The 17,169-nt window shown below is 40.0% G+C and overlaps 1 protein-coding gene across 3 annotated transcripts in view; it reads left to right on the top strand.

Annotated features, from left to right (window-relative positions):
* The window catches only part of PCSK5 (proprotein convertase subtilisin/kexin type 5), a 464,591-nt gene that overhangs the window by 90,805 nt on the left and 356,617 nt on the right, over positions 1–17,169 (top strand). For all 3 annotated transcript variants that reach the window (XM_033237074.1, XM_033237073.1, XM_033237072.1), the window contains exon 3: positions 5,896–6,009. In XM_033237074.1, coding sequence (XP_033092965.1) covers positions 5,896–6,009 — 114 coding nt within the window. The remainder of the gene's footprint in view (positions 1–5,895; positions 6,010–17,169) is intronic.

Here is a 17,169-nt window from a genome sequence, read left to right as displayed (position 1 = left end):
AATATAGCGAGATTAAATTGATAACATACGTTTCTAAAATTTTGGCTTCCTTAGAGAAAGCCAACTAAACATAAAATTTTACAGCAGAGTCAAGTTTTTCAGTTTGGCCTGTATTTTCTTCGGTAACACTGTTCTGAATGTACATGCAGTGTTTATTTCACAACTTCCCTCTGAATGACCTTTCAAAAATTATATGATTTTTCACATTCATGACCAGATGTTTTCTCTAATAGAAGCATCTGATGTTTGCAGTCATCAAATAAGATTCAAAATGCCTGTTTCAAGCAAATCAAGTAAAAATTCTCCATCACATCAAAAGTAAGGCTTTATTTGGTTCACAAGTAGCTTTATGAAATAAACAGAATTTAAACAATCTTGATAATTTTTTTCTTTAAAAAGGTGACAAAATAACAATGCCAGTATTTAAAAACTAATTAATGATAAGTTGCTAGATGGACCACAATTTAAAGTATAGAATATCCTTGTCTCACAAATACTTTTACTAAATTCTCTGATTTTTTTTTTTTTCCTCACTGGTTAGCTTTGATGTTTTGATCAGAGTTTCTCGAAAATTTCTAGGATCTGTTGCCATTGGACTTTAGAACTTCTTGGAACCGCATGTCAGTACTAAAATGTTTTCTTCAGCCCTTGCTTTCCATAGCAAAAATGTGTATGTCCATTATCCACCTAACTCATACTTAAAAACAAAACCCAAGATGCTCTATTTCGTTTTCAAAGTCAAAGAAAAAAATAGAGGGGAAGTATTTTTATGTTCTTTTCCCTAAATTGATCAAAGCTAGTTAGTTCAAAAAAGATACAAAATATGGAATACCACCTATTTTATTTCCTGGCAACTGTTTCATTCAAATCATAGAGTAACATATAATTTACTACACTCATTTATGAATATTAATCTCGCATTTTCACAGAATGACTTAAGATCATTGATCAACTAGAACATCGACCTCACCTGTCTGTTGTTTTTAGCAAAATGTTTATTCCTAGTCAAACCAGAGAATCAGACTCTCTAGATAAAATTTCAAAGCTGGAAGAAAGAGAGTAGAGGGCACATTTAGTGTACCTTCCCTCATTTTACAGATAAAAGAGGCCCACTAAGATTTTTGCAAGATCACAAAGGTGACTGGTAGCTAATCTAAGATAATGACCGAGCTCTTCCAAATCCAACTCCTTTTTCTTACTTTACCCAACTTTTCTTAATATTTAAGTTGTGTTGGAATATAATATAAAATCATCTAAGGCACTTTTTATGTATCTTTTTTTCTCATTAACTGCTTTTCAAAGAAATATGCTGTGATTTAGACATGTAGTCTTTTTTTTTTAGCCACAGGATCTCACTCCACCACCTAGGCAGGAGGACAGTGCCTTGATCATGGCTCACTGCAGCCTCAAACTCCTGGGCTCAAGTGATCCTCCCACCTCAGCTTCCTCAGTAGCTGGGACTACAGGCTCATGTCCCCACACCTGGCTACTTTTTTAAACATTTTTTTTTTTTTTGGGGGGGGGGTAAAGATGAGAGTCTTGCTATGTTGTCCAGGCTGGTCTTGAACTCCTGGGCATAAACCATCCTCCTGCCTCGGCCTCCCAAAGTGCTGAGATTATAGATGTGAGCCACTGGGCCCAGGCTTAGTCATATTTGAAATTGGTTTTTGATTGTATGATAGTGTGTGTAGGTAACATATTCCCATGGATCAAAAGTAACAAGATTTAAAGGGGCATGCAGTAGAAGGTCTCCCTCTTATCTCTGTATCCAGTCACTAGTTTTCTGCCCAGAAAGCAACCAGTTTATCAGGTTTTTTGTGTATAATCACTTTAGAGAGATGCCAAAAATATAGTATCCCTTTAAACCGTTTGTAACTTATGTTTTTTTCCCACTTTAACTGTATCATGGAGATGATTCTCTGTCAGTACATTAAGACCATTTCATTCTCTTTTATGGTTGTATGGTACTTTATCATACAGATATGTTATCATTTATTATATTCATCTCTACTGATACATATTTAGGTTGCTAACAGTTTTTGGTTCTTACTGGCAGCATTTTAGTAAATAACCTCGCACATTCACACGTGTACATAGGTAGGATAAACTCCTAAAAATAGAATTACTTCTTTCATCCTTCTTAAAGGAATTGTTTAATTATCCTCCAGAGTTGTACACGTTTCCATTCCCCTCACCATTATGTGACAATGAACCTTTTCCCATTCCCCCACTAACAGTATGTTATCAACCTTTACATTGTTTGTATCTGAAAGGTGAAAAGTGGTATCTCAGTTTGGTTTTACTTGCTCTGCATGAGGCTAAGCGTATTTTATATAAGAACCTGATTTACCTTTCCAGAGGTTTCTCTACCCATATCTTTTGCTGCTTTTCCTGTTGAATTGTTCTCTTATTAATTGTTGAAACTCTCTCTATATTAGGGAGATAGTCTTTTGTTCATGGCAGGAGCTATACACTTTTGCTCAGTTTGTCTTTTACCTTCCCTGTGATGTTTTGTGGGTTTTTTTTGGCCATGTCATTCACATTATTTTTAGGTAGTTAAATTAGTGTTTCTAAATCATCTTTTTGGTTTGTGTTATACTTAGATATAATTTTCCACTCTGAGATTAGTTTTAAACATCTCTCATATTTCTTATAGTACCTTTACATTTAAATATTTGATTCATTTGAAATTGATTCTGATCTAAGATGTGAGAAATGCCTTCAGCTTTATTTTTTTTTTCTAGTTGGTGGTTGTTCCAACCAACGTGTTCCAGAACATTTATGAAGTAATTTTTTTCCCTACTTATTTAGAATAATCCCATTATCATATACTGTATTCTTACATGTTTTGAGTCAATTTCTTGACTGTCTATGCTATTATATTGGTATATCTGTAGACATATGCTACTAGTATGTGTTTTAATTATTAGCATAATACTTTTTAATATCTAAAGGGCTGATTCCCTATCACTGCAGGATGCATTTTTAAAGCAACAGCATAATCTGTTTCCCGTTTATATTTACGTAATAACTTACATGATTTATATTCATATGATCACATTTTTTCTCCTCCAGTTGCTTTCCCCATGTGTAGTATCAGAAAGCTGGTAAATTCCAAAATAATGAGATACAAGTTCAGCTGAGATTATGAGGCCGGGCTTCCCATAATTGTCAATTAATGTGTTTTGGATCTTATAAAGGAGAACATCTTTAGACAAAGGTTCTTAAGCAGCAAATGCACAATGTTTACTTGGACCAACGTCCAAAGGAAGAGAGTACTGTGAGTAGAGGGAGGGAGTGTCCCTGAAATCATGTGGCACATGTATGTTTAAATTAACAAAGGATAGACTGACGATTTCAAAGGTCCTGTAGCTTTTACACTCTGGATTAACTGTAGTTCCTTAATGTATTGGAAATAGAACTTTCAGAAGTTAAGCCAGTGAGGCAAAACACACAATAATTCCCTTCTCCTAGGCTGACCATAGTTTTATGAAAATGAATTTTTAAGTATCTTTTCTTTGCATGAGGCTTCTTGGCAAGAAATAAAATCTGTGTAATGCATTACCTCTGGCTTTTTCCTTAAAGAGCTCAAGGATAGACATATGGATAATAGCTTAAAAATATAAATATGGTCTTTCCAGTCATAGAAGCCTTCCGATCCAAGAGGTGCTTTTCCCACTTTCCAAAAAAATACAGGGCTATATACACATACCCATAAGGCACCAAGGCAAAATACATGGTATTTGACACTAAAAAAAACCCACTGAACTTTTCTTGAGTATTGCAGCCCTGTGATCAGACAGAGTGACTTGTAGTCAAATCTGGATGCCAAGCTGCTGTGTCACCTTCTGGCCACTAAGTCCTGTAACTAAGCATTTTTGTTTGGTAAAATTATAGAAGGGATGCTGTTGGGTAAGATATTCTGTTCTATTTTAGTACCTATAGTTCATCTAGGAAAATGGCTGTCACTTGGTTTTCTCACATACTTATTTCATTTGTCTGTTTGAATGTGTGCACAGGGAGAAGTGAATATTTATAGTGTCTTTCTAAGGAACGGTTATCCACTCCCACCCCAGGATAGACTTTCCTGATCTCTAGCAGTCTCTTTAATGAGTCCACACTGGGGGAGGCATGATACTTTCTGGTTTATGTACATATATAGGTTGGCAGTGTGGAATTTATGAATGCTTCATTGGGAAAGGCCACTGCCAATATAGGATTCGTTTTGAAAAGAGTTGTCTAAGGAGCCTTCTTTTACCAAGCATGCAAATATGAACTTGTTAACTTTATTGGGGTAAGACTTACAGATAGTAATATAAGGATTACAAGTTGCATAGTCAAAATCATCATAAATAGTCTAAGTAATACAGTGATAGGGCCTGTGTCAGATGTCATTCATGGAGGTAAAGATATTTTTATGAAGTGGAGAATTGTGGAATACTTGTTACATTTCCTTGATAAAGTGTAAGTCCTTCAAAGTTAAAACGAATTCTTACTCATCTTCATATTTCTGACACAGTACCTAGCACTTGTTCGTTGAATGAATGAATGAGTGAATGAACTGCATTCCTTAGATTTTTTGAAATGAAGAGGTTCAAATGTTTCCTGGAAATAGAAAATGTACATGCACACCCATCATTGCTGCTCTACTTTGATTGAGAAGGGTGCCTTAGGATCCCTTCTCCTCCGGTAATCTTTTAATTGAGTAGGTAAGAGAGGTTTTAAAATGTTCACTGAATGGCTGGATATGGAATTACGGCAGTGGACTACAAAGCCCGCTTCCTCCCCACTCATTTTTTAATTCCTTTGTAGAGAGGGGTAATAAATGGTGGAACAAAACATTCCAGAGCGTTGTGACTAAATGGGCTATCACCAGAAGAAATCAAACAAAGGAGCATTTAGGCACAAATTGAAGAACGCCACCAGGGCTGATTCTGCATTTGAGACATCCCACTAAAACTGCAACATGCTTATTTTTGTGTTGCCATAATGATAATCTGTTTTAAAGAAAGTGTTCCCATACATACCCCTACCACTAGGTTATAAATTCTGCATTCAAGGTTTCTGGTTACTTTGTTTAAACAAGTTTATAACTAAATATTGAGACTTTTCTCAAATAGGGCGTGTTTGAATTTTAGAGCTGGCAGGGAGCCTATGGCTCAGGAAATTGAGTGGCTTCTCCAATTTTGTGCCAGAGATAGGACTAGGGATTTGGTTTTTCTGATTCTCCAAATAGTGCTTTTCCACTGCACGGTGTTGTAGAAAGCCATTTTAAAAAAAAAACTGTGATCCTGGAGCATTTTGCTCCCAGAAAGTTTTAAAAAATCGATGCATACTTTAGGTCAGGAATTATAAACTGTGGCATGTGGAACAAAATCCAGCCTGGTTTTGTAGATAAAGTTTTATTGGAACACATTCACACCCATTCATTTATAAATCATCTACATTGCTGCAATGGCAAAATGAGTGATTGCATCAGAGACCATGTGACCTGCAAAGCCTAAAATATTTATTTTTTGGACCTTTATAGAAAAAGTTGACTAGCCCTTAGCATAAAGTAAGGATGAAAAATTACCTTAAAAGTTAACATTACCAATTTTTAATGAATTGGAAGTAAATAGAATTTCTGAGAAAGCTAAAAGGTTAGCTTGTTGTTGAGAGATATAAATAATCTATACATAAAACACTGAAATCCCTACTTTCATTAAACAAACACAAAAAAAACCCTGGGTTCCTAAGGAATCTCTGAGCACTTAGACTCAGAGATTTGAGTTGCCGCAATGAAACCTGTGACTTAAATAGCATTGACTTAAGATGGGAAATGCCTCAGACTGTCATTTATGTTGTGCTAACCCTGATGGAACATGAATACTCACCAAATGTCCTTCTTGGCAGGTGGAATGGATCCAACAGCAAGTGGTAAAAAAGCGGACAAAGAGGGATTATGACTTCAGTCGTGCCCAGTCTACCTATTTCAATGATCCCAAGTGGCCCAGCATGTGGTATATGGTAAGCTTGCTAAGGAAGCCTGGCCTAGGGCCATGCCATCCAGTTTTGTGTTGTATGCGGAGAATCTATTGGACTTGGGAGGACACAGAAATACTGACCAGGAATTATTTCCTATCTTAATACCCACCATTTGAGATTGGTTAATGGCCTATGATGCTGTCTGGATTTTCTTTCTAACTTAGCTTGTTGATTATGATAAAGAGAAAAAGAAGGGAGCTCCGATTCACAGAAATTCTGTTTGAGAGCTTACTTTGTGCAGTAACTTTCTAAGTTTGGGCCAGAGGATAGAAAAATATGCAAAGATGCACACACCCTTAGACCTATCAATAATCATGTTCACCTCTGATACGCATTTACTCCACCTTGAAACGAATCTGGCTAATGCATACTGGTTCTTGAACATCATTGAAATGACTCTGCTGGTAAGTAACAGACCCCAAACTTATGTCATCTGATATGTATCCTCTCACTTTAGGTAATAACTTTGTAAAAGTAGACCAGGAAAATAAATCGTTGGAAAGTGTTCGATTTGGTAGTTCATGGTTCAAGCAAAAGATTTTTCAGTGAAGGAAACTTACTTAACATGTTGGGAAGAGTAATCCACCAGTTCACTTGGCATGGCCTCCTTTGAAAACATACATCTCTAATCTCTTAGGGATTTTAGGTCGTGATCACTGAGAAATGAATTTGAATATGTTACGTACTCTTACTCATGAAATCCACATGTCACCAATTTGCTCTATAATGTGTAAATCACCCTTTACTTTTTTCTGTCTTGAAAGTTTTTATTGCTAAACTTTGCCAGCATATTATTCACTATACTACTTTAGCTGTTGTATTCCTGTTTTAGTTTTTGTATTCCTGTTCTTGATTTTTTACAAAATGTCTCCAAACTGAAAGAAGGACATGAATCCATAGCATTTCCATAGCTGCCTCATGCTTTCCTGGCTCCCTGCCTCCCATTCCTTCTGCCTGGAGTACGTTCACTGCCCTTCCCTACCTCCCTGGGGCAGGATCCCCTGTCCTTAGAGCCCACACCTGAGGCTGACTGCTCTGGAAGACCTTCCCTATGTTCCTGTCTTTTATCATTTTCCCTCCTCTCGTCTCTTGGACCTTCTCCCTGCTGCTCATGGCATCCATCATGGCACTTTACACTGTAGTTATTCATATTGTTTTTTAACCTTCCCCATTGGACTTGGGGGTCACTTGACGGCAAGCTCTGCATCTTGATCCCATTTTATATCTCCCCAGAAACCTAACCCAGCACCTTGTAAGGCTGGGAATTTGTGCTTATTTTGAGATGGGTGAATGTGGCTAGTATTTCTCTTAATTTCCCTTTTCTTGGTCTTACCCAGAAATGAAAGGTTATGGAAATATTTTGGACCCCAAACAGAATTTTACACAGAAATCTTTCTCATGTTTAAGGGGAAAAAAGGGAGGAATCTTAAAGCTAAGTTCAAGGGAAGATGGGAATCTAAGCATCATTTCGGTGGGAATCCCCTGAGGGACAGCAGGATAGGTGGCAGCTTATTAGCCCCCACACCCGCAGAGAGTGAACCCCAAGGGAAGGCATTGGAGGGAGCACTGGCAGGAGCTGAGGAGCTTTGTCTGCACTGACAAAATGATAAGAATGTAATGAGATTAAGATATAGGAGGAAGCAAAGCTGCCTCTACACCCCTGTTTATAAGACCAGATTGAGAGAGACCCTGTTTGCTTGTTCTCGTAGGAAAGAGCCAAATTGCTGTCTATGTATGATCCACTGGACAGTAGAACTATCTGGCAGCTTTCCCCGATCCTCTCATCACCCCAGCCGGGCAGACTGGACTCTAGCAGGAGCCATGACCAAGGCTTTAGCCCTTTGGCTAGCCTGGTGGCTGAAGGTTTCAGTGCCTGCATAGTGAGATCTTGTCACTCTGAAGAACCACTATTATTCATGTCTTTCTGACATGAGGAAAGACTGAGAGAAGAGCTTTTGATTGGCCATTTAACATGTTGGGTGTTTTACAACACATATTTGATGATAATATTACACATAGGTAACATTTATTGAGCACTTACTATGCGCCAGGCAATGTGCCAAGTCTTCATGAGGTTTTTGGTTTTTTTTTTTCTTTCTTTTTTGAGAGAGTCTCGCTGTGTCAGGCTGCAGTACAGTGATGTGGTCTCGGCTCACTGCAGCCTTGACCTCCTGGGCTCAAGCAACCCTCACATCTCTGCCTCCCAAATAACTGGGACAACAGGTGCGCACTACCATGCTTGATTAATTTCTGTAGTTTTTGTAGAAAAGGGGTTTCGCCATGTTGCCCAGGCTGATCTTGACCTCCTAGACTCAAGTGATCCTCCCACCTTAGCCTCCTAAATAGCTGGGACCACAGGTGCATGCCACCATGCTTGGTTAACTTTTAAACTTTTGTAGAGACACGGTCTCACTGTATTGCTCAGACTGGTCTTGAACTCCTGGGCTCAGATGATCCTCCCACTTGGCCTCCAAAGTATTGGGATTACATGTGTGAGCCGCTGTGCCTGGCCATGAATGCTTTTCTAATGCAGCTGGAACAAATGCATGTGTTAAAATTGGCCCTAATTTTAAAATGAGAAATCTGTGAGGCTTATGAAATTTAGTTAACTTACCTAAGATCACCAAGCCTGAACGTGGTGGAGATGCCAAGGCAGGCAGGTTGATGCAGAGTCCACGGGATTAGCACAGCATCTTGTCTCCACCCTTCTGCTATTTACGGGTGCTGTGAGGAAGCCTCTGATCTATCCAGAGATAAATGACCGAAACACACGACAGAATGGTGGGTCCCCTGTAGGATGAACAAAGTATCTTGAGGACAACCAAAGTGCGTTACAGATTCCTGTTAAATGATTACTTTCCCTTAATAAAAGGGATGGGAAGCAGGTTCCATACCTTATGCTTCTCTGTTAGGACAGAACGAGAGGCAAGACTGTCAGATCTGCAAAGCTGGATGCCCATCCCCACTGCTTCACTTAGAATCTCCATGATTGAATTGGTCCAACTCTCTTCAACAGTAACATAAAAGTGTCTAGCTCTTATGTATGAGTGGTGTTTTGCTGCATAACAAAACTTAGTTTTGTTAGAACTTAGTTTTTCAAACAATTATCTCCCAGCCTGGGCAACACGATGAAGCCCCATCTGTACCAGAAATACAAAATGTAGCTGGGCGAGGTGGCGTGCTCCTGTGGTCCCAGCTACCTGGGAGGCTGAGATGGGAAGATGCCTTGAACCTGGGAGGCAGAGGTTGCAGTGAGCCATGACTGCACCACTGCACTCCAGCCTGGGTGACAGAATGAGACCCCCTCTCAAATTAAAAAAAAATAAAACAATTATCTTATAGATTCTGAGGGTCAGGAATTCAGACAGAGCCCAGGGACAGTAACTTCCCTGTGTTCTGGGATGTCTGGGGCTTCAGCTGGAAGACTCAAAGTCTTGGTGAGACTGGGAAGATAGACTTCAAGGTGGCCCAGTCACAAGGCTGGCACATGGGTTCCTCTCTATGTGGGCCTCACCACAGGGCTGTGTGAGTGTCCACTTGACATGGTACTGGCTTCCCAGGCAGGTGATCCAAGAGGTCATGTTGGAAGTGGTGATGTCTTTTATGACATCTAACCTCAGAAGTCACAGACTCTTATTTCTGTAGTTTTCTATTGGTCATAGGAGTCAAGGCTGATTCAGTGTAACAGGGAATATGTATGGGTGATGTACTAGGAGGTAAGGAGTGTTGGGAGCCATCTTGGAGGCCGGCTACCACAATGAAATGAAATTTTAATGAGAAGGCTTTAACACAGTACCTGACACCAGAAAACCCTCAGTCAATCATAATTGTTATTATTCTCTGGCTTCTTAATTGCAATATATGGTAGTTCCTTTTTACCTTTTATTTAAATTAGTCAAAGAAGGTGAGAGGCCATGTCCAGTGGGCATTCTTTGGAGTACTGTTTGGCAGCACATCGCTGACACAACCCAGGCAAGGTGCTGATATCCTTCTTCCTTTTCCTGAGCCCTGGAGCTGCTGCAGCGTTTCTGACCTCTGTAGGGTCCTGCCTCCAGCTTGTTAGCCTGGACCCGTTTCTGTCATTCAATATTTATCACAGGAGAATGGAGATTAAAGAATGGCGTGAAGTGTGCCTGAGTGTCTCTTTTAATTAACTTAAAAGTTTTCCCATGTCGCTCCTCCCCTTGGAAACTGGTGTGCAAAATCATTATGTCTAGCCTTGAGGCTTGGGCAACATATTCAGGGAAAAGTGCTTTTATGAGTTTGTTATGGATATGATAGCTGTATAATTACTGCTCTATCCTGACATACTGTGTTGAGATTTCTAGGAGTTGGAGGGTTAATCCTAGAAATTCAACTCACTTCTTGTTGCATTGACAAACTTCTCCTGCATCTATTCTTTGTTAGACATGGTGCTAAGCGCTGAGAGTTTAGAAAAACATGGTTTGTGCCTCCTAAGATTAATGAAGCAGGTGAGGAATATATAAGCATCAAAGAAAACTTGACTGGGCAAGCAACTCCATGCTAAAAGTTTCTCCGGGATCATGTGCATACATCTAGCCTCCGCTGCCTGGACATTGGCCCGTAATTTTTTTTTTTTTTTTTGAGACGGAGTCTTGCTCTGTCACCCAGGCTGGAGTGCAGTGGCCAGATCTCAGCTCACTGCATGCTCTGCCTCCCGGGTTTACGCCCTTCTCCTGCCTCAGCCTCCCAAGTAGCTGGGACTACAGGCGCCCGCCACCTCGCCCGGCTAGTTTTTTGTATTTTTTAATAGAGACGGGGTTTCACCGTGTTAGCCAGGATGGTCTCGATCTCCGGACCTCGTGATCCGCCCATCTCGGCCTCCCAAAGTGCTGGGATTACAGGCTTGAGCCACCGCGCCTGGCCGAGGCCCCTAAGTTTTGCTTGCAGATTTGTTTCTTCCATTCGAAGCTCCTGCAAAACTGGTAAACAAATCCAAGCTTGGGCCTTCCTTTAGGTTTTGGTCTATCCAGACTGGTCTTGAACTCCTGGGCTCAGATGATGTGGTGTGGAGTGGGGCTAAGGCAGTGGGATGTCATCAGAATTCCCCAGGTGATTCTAACGTGTAGTATGTGGTAAATGCTCAATAAATTCTGATTGAATAAATAGATGAGCAAACTCCGTAATAAAAGCAAACCTGTGTCATTTCCATGGTAGAGAACACTTAGTGTGTGTCAAGCATTTTGCCACACTTTCAGGTGTATTATCTGATCACCAGTGTTCCAGTGAGTTAATAACTAGTTATTATCTTCATGTTATAGATGAGGAAATGAAAGCAAAGTTAAGTCACCTGCCCAAAGTCACACCATTTACCAGGGACTGACCCTGGTGTTCAAACTCAGTCATTTACTTGTAACATAATTCTACATCATGCTCCGTAAAGGACAGGCATTAGAATCACCTGGAGGTATTCTTAAAACTTGCCTACCCTCCAACCCCCAGCACAGAATCTGGGAATTTGTATTTCTAGCAAGTTTCCAATTGATACTGATGCTGGGATCTCAAAACCCCTTTGAGACACCACTTTCCTACCGTATTTAAACCCAAGATTGTGTGAGCACAGCCTCCCAGTTATCAGATGGGGAAAGAAAGGCTTTTTAAAATTATGGGGCATTTTAAAGCACACTTGGTCAATTTAACTTTTTCTTGATCTTATACCTTCCTCTTACGGACACAATTTTCTATTTGGAAAGCTGGCAGCTTTAATATGAGAAGATACTTTCACTTTACCTTCACTGATTGAAAATACCCTTGGCTTCTATATTCTTTTTTTTTTTTTTTTTTTTTTTTTGAGACGGAGTCTCGCTCTGTCGCCCAGACTGGAGTGCAGTGGCCAGATCTCAGCTCACTGCAAGCTCCGCCTCCCGGGTTCACGCCATTCTCCTGCCTCAGCCTCCCAAGCAGCTGGGACTACAGGCGCCCGCCACCTCACCAGGCTAGTTTTTTTTTTTTGTTTGTTTGTTTTTGTATTTTTTTTTTTTTTAGTAGAGACGGGGTTTCACCATGTTAACCAGGATGGTCTCGATCTCGTGACCTCGTGATCCGCCCATCTCGGCCTCCCAAAGTGCTGGGATTACAGGCTTGAGCCACCGTGCCCGGCCGGCTTATATATTCTTTCAAGCTTCTCCAGAGACAAAGGATATCTGATAGGAAAGGTCATGAGGATTTGGCCACATCTTTGGGAACTCAGTGTAATAGAATTGGTTTTAAGGTACCTAGCTGATACAATGAGCCATATTTTCACAACTAAAGAAAACTCAGTTTGACTCTAGAGAGAGCAAGGTGAAGTAAGACTCTTCCCCAAGAATCTGGGACTACCAATTGAGAAAGTTCAGGGAGTTAAATATTTTTAAAATTATAAAATATTTAGGTTGTTCGAGACAGCCTAGGCAGCAGAGTGAAATCCCCTCTCTAAAAAAAAAAAGTAAAATAATAATTAAAAAATAAGCTAAGCGTGGTGGCATGTACCTGTACTTCCTGCTACTTGGGAGGCTGAGGCAGGAAGATCACTTGAGTCTAGGAGGTCGAGGCTCCAGTGAGCTATGATTGCACCATTTATGCTCTGACCTGGGAGACAGAGCAAGACCCCATCTCTAAAAAATCACAAATAAATAAATATTGAAATGGCTGTCCACCCACCCCCAAACTAAGGAATGGAGTATCATCTATATGATTGAAGTCCTTTGTGATCTCTATTTTAGTAGCATCTCTTTATCCTCTGCAGAGTCTACTTGCACTGAATTCGAAATACATTGTGAGGGTTCTTCCTTGTTGGTGGGAGGCTTCTCTTTGTAGGAGGGCTTGTTCAATTTACAATAGATGTGTGTTTTTGAAATCAGCGTAAAATACACATTCATACATGGGATTCAACAGCTGGGCTATTGCATAGTCCCAAGATGACAACTTAGAAATGACACTTGGCTGAAAATGTGAGTTTAGTAGAAAAGATCTTTTATTCCTTTAGTTATGTAAATATTTCATTGCTTAAGGAAATTGATGTCGCATTTATGGTATTTCAAGTTTAACTGTTAGCCAATAATGATTTTGGAGAAGCCCATAGTAAATAGCTTTAAATACACACACACACACACAATTTTTTTTCTGCCTCACAGGACTCAGAAGTGTTTCTATTTGACTCTCAGACTCTAGTAATTCATGTCTGGTACTCCTGACTCATCATCCTAGTTAGCACAGTAGAACTTTTTGTGATGAATATTGGGTGGCCTATTTAATATGCATTATTTAAAGGCAGACTGTAATAAATGGATTCATTTTTGATGCACTACCTCAGATTTCATGAACGCTCTCTGGGTGGTTTTTCTGAGGGGGGAAAAAATTCATATTTGTCGATCAGCAGAGTGAAAATTAGCTGAGTTTGGTTATGCATGTGGGGCATACTGCCAAAAGCTATGAACTAGCTAGGATAGTAATTGTGAAAAATGATTTTAAGCCCCATGGCTTTTTCTCGGCCAACTGGATGGTGTTCAGTACTCCATGAGTTTGAGACATCACTGTCTCTGTGGTTGGCACACATTTTTCTAATGATTTATACTGTCATTTGACTCATAAAATCTGGTGGAGTTTGTGGCATTATTGTCCTGGCAGCTTGGAAATCGTCCTTTTAAGACACCCTATTTAGCTGTTTTAATTGCAAATGCAACATGGTAGACATCTGCAACGATGTGGCACATTCTGATGCAAGCAGGAGACCTCCTGAGAAAGGACAGATGCCAGCTAGGCAGTAAATAATGAACTGGTAGGAACTCGTAAGAGTTGAGGTGTAGTTTTGTTGTACTGGTCCTAGCTCTGTGACCTCTAGAAAGGTATTTACCCCTCTCAACCTTAGTTCATTTGAAAAACTGAGGAATCTGGACTAGATACTTTCTTAAGATCATTTCTGCTTGAACATCTAGTTCTACATGGCTAGTTGTACTGCATATTGAGCCTAGAGAGATCACATACCATCAATGGGCCCATGTCTTGATCTCCAGCCAAGAGCTACCCCAGGAGATGTATACCATGCTTTCATGACATTACTAATTCAAAGTCAATATGTACCTTGTTTCGGAGATCCCAAGACCACCTACAAATTTGGTAAATCACTAGGAAGACTTACATGACTCATCATGTAGTCATACTCATGGCTATGATTTATTTCCTAAGAAGGGTACAAAGCACAATCAGCAGAAAGAAAAAGCACATGGGGCAAAGTCTGGAGGAAACCAGGATCAAGCTTCCAAGAGATTTACTTGAGTAGATCACACAGAAAGTACTTAGTTCCTCAAGCACTGGATTGTGACCACACAGGTGAAATGCTGTCTACCAGGGAAGCTCATTAGAGACTCAGTGCTCAGTATTAGGAGATGGTCTCATAGGCATCCTTTGCCCACCATATACCAAAATTCCACATTCACAGAAGAAAAGCAGGTGTTCACAATAAACCATATCATTTGTATAAACGGTTTAAGTGCAGTGAGCAATTCTAATTGGGGAATGGCAGGGAACCCTCCTGAAACCCAAGTTCCCAGATGCCAACCAGTCCAACCTTGCACACAGGACTTTCAAAGGCCACCAGTCTCAGGTCTGCTATGTCAACTCCTCTGCACTTTTCCAAACCAAATTCATGATCTTACCCCCCAGATTTACCTGCTTCCACTGTTTTTGCTCTTAGCGAGTAGAGAGAAACCTGGATGTCATCCTTGACTCTACCCTTAAAGCCAATCTACCACCAAGTCAAAGCTGTTTTACCTCTTGAGTCAGTTGCCATCTTCCCTTCCCCACCAACGCCTTTTAGTCTAAGCCATCATCTCTTAACTAGACTACTACAACAGCTAGTTATCCACCTCCCAGTTTCTTTTTTTTTCCCTTTTCTCTCTCTTTCTTTTTTTTTTTTTTTTTTTGAGATGGAGTCTTACTCTGTTGCCCAGGCTAGAATGCAGTGGCACAATCTCAGCTCACTGCAACCTCCATCTCCAGGGTTCATGCAATTCTCCTGCCTCAGCCTCTCAAGTAGCAGGGACTACAGGCATGTGCCACTACACCTGGCTAATTTTTTATATTTTTAGTAGAGATGGGGTTTCACCATGTTAACCAGCATGGTCTCGATCTCCTGACCTTGTGATCCACCCGCCTTGGCCTCCCAAAGTGCTGGGATTGCAGATGTGAGCCACCGCACCCGACCCCACCTCCCAGTTTCTACTTCTGAACTCTTCCGGTCTGTTCCTCATACAGTTGCCAGAGTGATTATTAAAACCCCAAACCAACCAACCAAAGAAAACACCTCCCCATTTAGTCACTTCCCTTTGCTTAACACTTTTGAAAAGACTTCCCACTGTTTTAAGAATAAAAACCCAAATCCATGCCATTGCCTTTAAGGCCTCACGTGATTTGTTCTCTGCTCACCTCTCCAAACATCTTGCAATACTTTCTACTTCACTTTCTGCTTTCAGCCCATCGGCCTTATTTTTCTTCATAGAACATACCCAATTCCTTCCCTTCACAGATCCTGTACACATGGTCTCTGCCTGGATGCTTCTCCCGTGTCCCTCTGCTGGGTTAATTCCAGTGCTCCCTTGAGATTCGCATAATCTTGAGTAGCTACGTCACCCACTCCATTTGCTATGTCACCGTGCAAACCTCTTTTTATGTATTTAATGCAGTTATAATTTTCCATCTCTGTTTGTGGTCGTGTGATAACTATCTTTCCCATTAGATACATTCTATGGAGGAAGAAACCATAAAAATCATCATGGAAACCTTAGTGACTCACATAGTTCCTGACATATAATAGGCCTCTATAAATATGTGTTGAATGAATGAATGGATTAATAAAGCATGAATAAATAAAACATTATTTGTGCTAATGTGTATACTGTACTATATTTCTAGTTTACTTTAACTTCAATAAACTGCCAGTAAAAGGAGAAATGGGTGTTTTATGATTTGTTTTGGTATGTTTTGGAAGAAGTTATGTCTTTGTGATTTTGTCTGGGAGTGCTTTTTCTGATATCTTGAATTGGGTGTTGTGTTCCTGAGGTATTCTTGTGATTTGACCCTCATATCTGGTGCATTTACAACTTTCCTACTTGGCTTCTAGTCACAGAGGACTATTTATTTCACTTAGGTCTGTGGGCTAGATGGAGGTCCAATCTGTTCATAGTTGCAAATGCTGACAATACTTTTAACAGGATTCATTCATACACACACACACACACACACACACACACACACACACACACACACCCGTCTCATCTTGTTCTCTTCCCAATAATGATGACTTCAATAGGAAGAAAAAGTCAATAATATTTCACAATATTTCTTTATCATTTGTTTTCTACCCAGTATTTCTTTCACTGTGGGTAGTAATCATAATTTTCTGTGGTAGTTTGTGAAGATCTATTTCTACTATGGCATTTTGAAAATCTCTCATTTCCTTGATGAGTTTAGACCTGTGAGACTTCCAAATACTGGGCCAAGGCTATTTAGGGAGCCAAACATGTGAATGACTGAGCTGGAATAATAGCACCTCCTTAAAAAAAAAAACAACAACCAACTTTGTATTCATTAAATCAATAACACAAGATAAAAATTTTCATAATTAATAATTCCAAGAAAAAGCAAACTTGTATCTCAGGTGTGGTCTGTATTTGTTCTACAGCTTAGGGAATCCCAACTGAATCAAAGTTCCTATGAAGAAGACTTTTATTAATGCATTTATGTATTCATTCATTTATATTTGGCGAAGATTTATTTTTTCCAAGAACCTATATTATTCCTGATGCCAAGGATAAAATAGTAAATGCGATGACCATGTTGCCTTCTTTAATGAAGCTTAAGGGGAGCATTTTATGGGTAGGGATTTGAGTAATTTTTATCCTTTTGCCTAATCAGTTGATGCTGGCCTACTGGGACTTGTCAGAACTATAATTGGGTACTTGTTAATTAAGTTATGATAATTATGATAACTGCGATTTCATTGTCCCACATGATGGTTGTGATGGAAGTGGCTATATTAAGAATGTTAAATTGGCAGGACGCGGTGACTCACACCTGTAATCCCAGCACTTTGGGAGGCTGAGGCAGGCAGATCACGAGGCCAGGAGATCGAGACCATCCTGGCTA

This window comes from Trachypithecus francoisi, unplaced genomic scaffold, assembly GCF_009764315.1.
Source record: "Trachypithecus francoisi isolate TF-2019V2 unplaced genomic scaffold, Tfra_2.0 Lachesis_group16, whole genome shotgun sequence".
In the NCBI taxonomy this organism is placed as follows: Eukaryota; Metazoa; Chordata; class Mammalia; order Primates; family Cercopithecidae; genus Trachypithecus; species Trachypithecus francoisi.
Note: the sequence above shows the minus strand (reverse complement) of the source record. Positions and strands in the feature narration are given on the sequence as shown.